This window comes from Orycteropus afer, unplaced genomic scaffold (genome assembly GCF_000298275.1).
Source record: "Orycteropus afer afer isolate SDZICR_OR568_19922 unplaced genomic scaffold, OryAfe1.0 scaffold00036, whole genome shotgun sequence".
In the NCBI taxonomy this organism is placed as follows: Eukaryota; Metazoa; Chordata; class Mammalia; order Tubulidentata; family Orycteropodidae; genus Orycteropus; species Orycteropus afer.
Window position 1 is genome coordinate 17,753,907 of NW_006921623.1, and position 4,610 is coordinate 17,758,516.

The following is a 4,610-nucleotide window of genomic DNA, read 5'->3' on the forward strand; positions in this document are numbered from 1 at the left end:
AGGTATCTGTCATTAAACCAATACCAGGCAGTTTTGAGTACTGTGGCTGTATAGTAGGTTTTGAGATCTGGCAGTGTGAGACCTCCTACTTTGTTTTTCCTCTTCAATAGTGCTTTGCTTATCTGAGGTCTCTTTCCTTTCCATATAAAGTTAGTGATTGGTTTTTCCATATCCCTAAAGAATGCTGATGAGATTTGGATTGGGATTACATTGAATGTCATAGGTTACTTTGCAGTAGGTATTCTTTTTCATATTCAGAAGGTATTCTAATCTTATTTTCAAAGAATAAATATTAGAAAATTTTTTTGCATTCTAGATAAAGTAAGTTTCTTAATTTCACATTACAATGGAATTAAAAGTCTTACATAAAATTAAAAATATTTCAACCCTACAATTATAACTTATTGATGAGAACCACTCATTCTAGCTGGGTCAAGAGGAAACATAGTCTGATACCTAGGTTTTATCCCAACCAATAGATAAGAATCAATCAGATGCCATTAAGCCAGATAGATGTATCTTTCAACAGCTAAAGAGAGTTCCATCAATACAATTTTTAAATCCCAACAAAATGAACATTAGCTCTTCCTTACAAAAAGTTTGAAGACTTCCATGTTCTTTAAAAAGTTTTACAGTTTCAAAAAACAGGTTTGTAAACATTTAAACATTTTTTGGCAAAAAAAAATTTAAACACTTAAACATTACAAACCTGGGTTCTTAATATTCTTAGTTGAACTATTCCTTCATTCTCTTCTTCTCTCATCCTTTCTGTAGTGAGCTGCAAGCGTCCAATCAAGTTTATTTTACCCCTTTTTTGGACTTTTGCATTTTTTCTATAAAAAACACAGAATCAAATGAGAAACATTAAACCAAATGTTAAATATTTTACAGTGAAAGATCTTTTAAAGATCAAATGGCAGCAACTATCTAAGAGAAAAATTTAGAAATATGCTGAAAATTAGTATCTAGAACTATTTAAAGGACAAGTTAACAAATTACAGCCTTATTTAAAATGAACTCTGATTCTGACCAAAAGATAAGATAAAGACTCTGATAACAGCATACAGGTGACAACACACATTGTAATAACAGTTAATATAGCTTATATTGCCATGAAAGTGATTAGATAACTGGAGATGTATGAGTCACAATTTAGTATAATCTTCTAACTGGATCTTCAAGAAAAAAATGCTTTTAGCAGATTCAGTTGCCTTATAGTGTAAAAAAGATGTTCACTTCAAAATGAAGTGCAACACAGTATTTTACCAGACACCAAAAATACATCCACGGAAAATATGGTAAAGAAGTAAATACTTCTATTTCATTAATTTAATAAGCAACTACATGACATTAATGTATAGTTATGACCAATAAAACAAACCAAGATCAAACCCACAGCCATCAAGCAGATTCTGACTCTTAGCAACCCTACAGGACAAAGCAGAACTCCTTGATAGGGTTTCCAAGGCTGTTAATTGTTACAAAAGCAGACTGCCTCATCTTTCTCCCACAGAACAGCTGGTGGTACAAACTGCTGACCTTTTGGTTAGCAGCCAAATACTTTATTCACTGTGCCATCAGAGTACCTCATGACAGTATATAGTTATGTTTTACATATCATATAAAGAAAATAATTATTTTATCAAAAACAAAGTACTGAAACCAAACAAAGCATTTTTATTTTAGATCAACCAACATAAACCTTACATTAAACTGAACTCCTGGTTCACGGAGAAGAGGGTACCTTCTGTAAAGTCTTTGGGTGAGTTGACTTGAGGCTCATACAATAAAACTTGCCGTTTTAGCTTTGGGAAAGCTACTAAAGACTACAAAGAATAAAAAGAGAAAACAGTGTCTATAAACAGTATGAAATACTAAGATCAATTCTGTAACATGACCAACATTGGCAAGAAAGCACTGTAAGTGCAAATTCAGAATTCAGACTTTAATTTGGTATTGCTATGATTATAGCAGAGTAAATGCATGATGGGGAAAGGAAAAATGTGAAAGTAAAGTGAGTTGGTTATTAGGAAACATGCCCTCTTTTCGATGAGAAGACCAGAAAAATAGAAGTTAGTTGTACACTTACTTCTCACTTATTGACTATCTCATTATCCAACATTTCGCATTTATGACAATAGTAAAAAATCTACTCTCTGACTCTTTTGTTTATTAATGACATACATCTGGCAGTAACAAAGGCTGAGGTATGAGCTGAGAATAAATAATGCTAGCTGTGATGGTTATGTGTCAACTTGGCTGGGCCACAATTCTCAGTGGCTTGACAGTTACGATATTCTCAGTTAGTCTGGCAGTTATGTAATGACGTAATGTGGCAGTTATGTAATGATGTAATAATCATCCTCTATTTTGTGATGTGGTATGGTCATCCTCCATATTCGTGTAACACTGATATTTGAATAATGATATAGTCTTTGGAACCTAATCATGTTGATAAAATAAGAAGTGGGTGTATATGACTACACCAAACACCACTTGCCAATTATAAGTCAACTGTCTCCTCCCTAGGTAAGAATTTATTTTGGAACTTTTAAGAAGTTTATGGAGTAAGAGTAAAATGAAAATATAGCTATGAAAAAGTCAGAAAGTAGATTTTACAATCCTCAAAAGGACTAAAGTTTTCTGAGTCTTGGTCATCTTCTGATTTCTGGTCATCATAAAATCTTAGTCAAAAAACACATTATCAGTATAAAAATTCATCACATGTCTTTGGTCATCCTCCTCACAGGTAACATTAAAATACCAACTTCATCTTTTTTTCTCTCTCATCTTTTTTTTCCCTTGCCTTTCTCCATCTTGATAACCTGCCTATTTTGAAATTCTTTTCTCCATTAATAATACCCATTAATGTTTTTTTTTTCTTTGACTAACAATCATTTTGAGAGTGTTATTAATTAATAAATTTATTACAAGACAATTGTATACTTCCTACTAACTGACAGGATACAATTTTTAAAACAAAAAACATAAAACAAACCCATAAAGTCCTTCTAAGCTCAGCATCAGGGAGTTCAGTTGCAAGTTTTAGATTTTCAAAGCTGATTTTCTCTCTGGGTCTTTGGTTCCATGCAAACAACACAGCCAGTTGAAACGTCGTTACCTCCAAATCATATTGACCTACTTCATTCTTAAATGTTATCTATGACAGATAAAACATTAAAAAAAAATCATAATGATCTATCATTATGAATCACTGATCTAACATAATATCTCTTACATGATATTGTATGAGGAAGAGACTACTAGCTGTCTTTCAATATGCATTCTTCCTTTTATACATAATAACAAAAATTTAAGCACACCTTAATAATTGCCCCGAGTAAAGGCTCATCTCCTAGCTTCTCCTTTAGCAAACTGTGGACATGTCAATCAGTTCTGACCAATGACATGCAAGTGGAGGTGAATATGCCCTTTAAAGAAAGGTGTACCTTCTCCTTTTCCTTCCTATTGGGAGAAATACAGACATACTGGGAATCATATTGAATTATGCTGACAAGGGCAATATCGGAAGAATGGTAGTACAAGGAGTCTATGTTCCTTAAATTTCACAGAAGAGATCAACTGTATTGGCTCAAGCTTTCATATGTGAGAAAGGCAAAGAACTATCTTGTGTTGTTATGAATTTCTGTCAAGTTTATTCTGACTAAATGAGAAGCCCATGTGTGCAGAACAGAACTGCTCCAAAGGCTTTTCAAGGCTGTGACCTTTTGGAAGTAGATCACCAGGCCTGTCTTCTGATGTGCTTCTGGGTGATTGGAACCACCAAGCTTTCAGCTGCAGTCAAGTGCTCAACTGTCTGCACCACCCAGGGACTCCCTATCTTGTGGTCAGCCATTCTTATTTGGAGTTCTGCTACTTTCAGCCAAACCAATATATGAACTAATACATCTACTTACAATTCCATTTGACATGAGATGATGCCAATGTAATTTTCTACCACTATGATTTTTTTTGTAGAATTCTTCTACTTCAGGTATCAGGTCCTCCAGTTCAGTGGGCAGTGAGACAAATACTTTCTCAGAGCTTCTTGACCAGGCACCAGCATTCAGAATTTTTATATTCACTGAGTCAGCTATAGGCAAAAATATCAGAAAATATAAATAGTCATGACAATGGATAAAATCCAGAAAAAATAATACAGAGTAAGCTTTAATGAAAAATAAACACGACTCTAAAGATTTTTCTGAAGTATTTTTTGTTCCAAAGTAAAGATAAGCAAATCTAACATTCTGCTTTCACAGCTGAATCCAAGAAAGTGGACTTCTAAACAACTCTGGATCTATTACTGCTAACATTTATCTTTGATTTACTAGAAAACAAATATTCTTCTTTAAACTGAGCTTTAAAGTATACATATATTTAATTATAAAATAATACCTGGTAAGGCCAATTTATTGTTTTTGTGCATTTCCTTAAAAGCTTGGTTTAAATCTTCAGATACTTTTATGTCCTGAAACATTCTAGCAAGCTTGTTTACATAATCTGCTGGCATACCAACTTCCTATAAAAATCAAAGACAAAGGCAATAAATAGTAAATATATATATATATATATATATATATATATATATAAAGAACTTGATAAAAATT

At 32.9% G+C, this 4,610-nt stretch overlaps 1 protein-coding gene across 1 annotated transcript in view; it reads right to left on the reverse strand.

The window, feature by feature from the left end:
* CUL5 (cullin 5) overlaps window positions 1–4,610 on the reverse strand; it is a gene marked incomplete at its 5' end in the record, with an annotated part of 97,741 nt that overhangs the window by 5,916 nt on the left and 87,215 nt on the right. Inside the window, 5 exon segments of the mRNA XM_042780360.1 lie at window positions 710–833; window positions 1,708–1,826; window positions 2,999–3,160; window positions 3,918–4,093; window positions 4,399–4,522. Coding sequence (XP_042636294.1) covers window positions 710–833; window positions 1,708–1,826; window positions 2,999–3,160; window positions 3,918–4,093; window positions 4,399–4,522 — 705 coding nt within the window.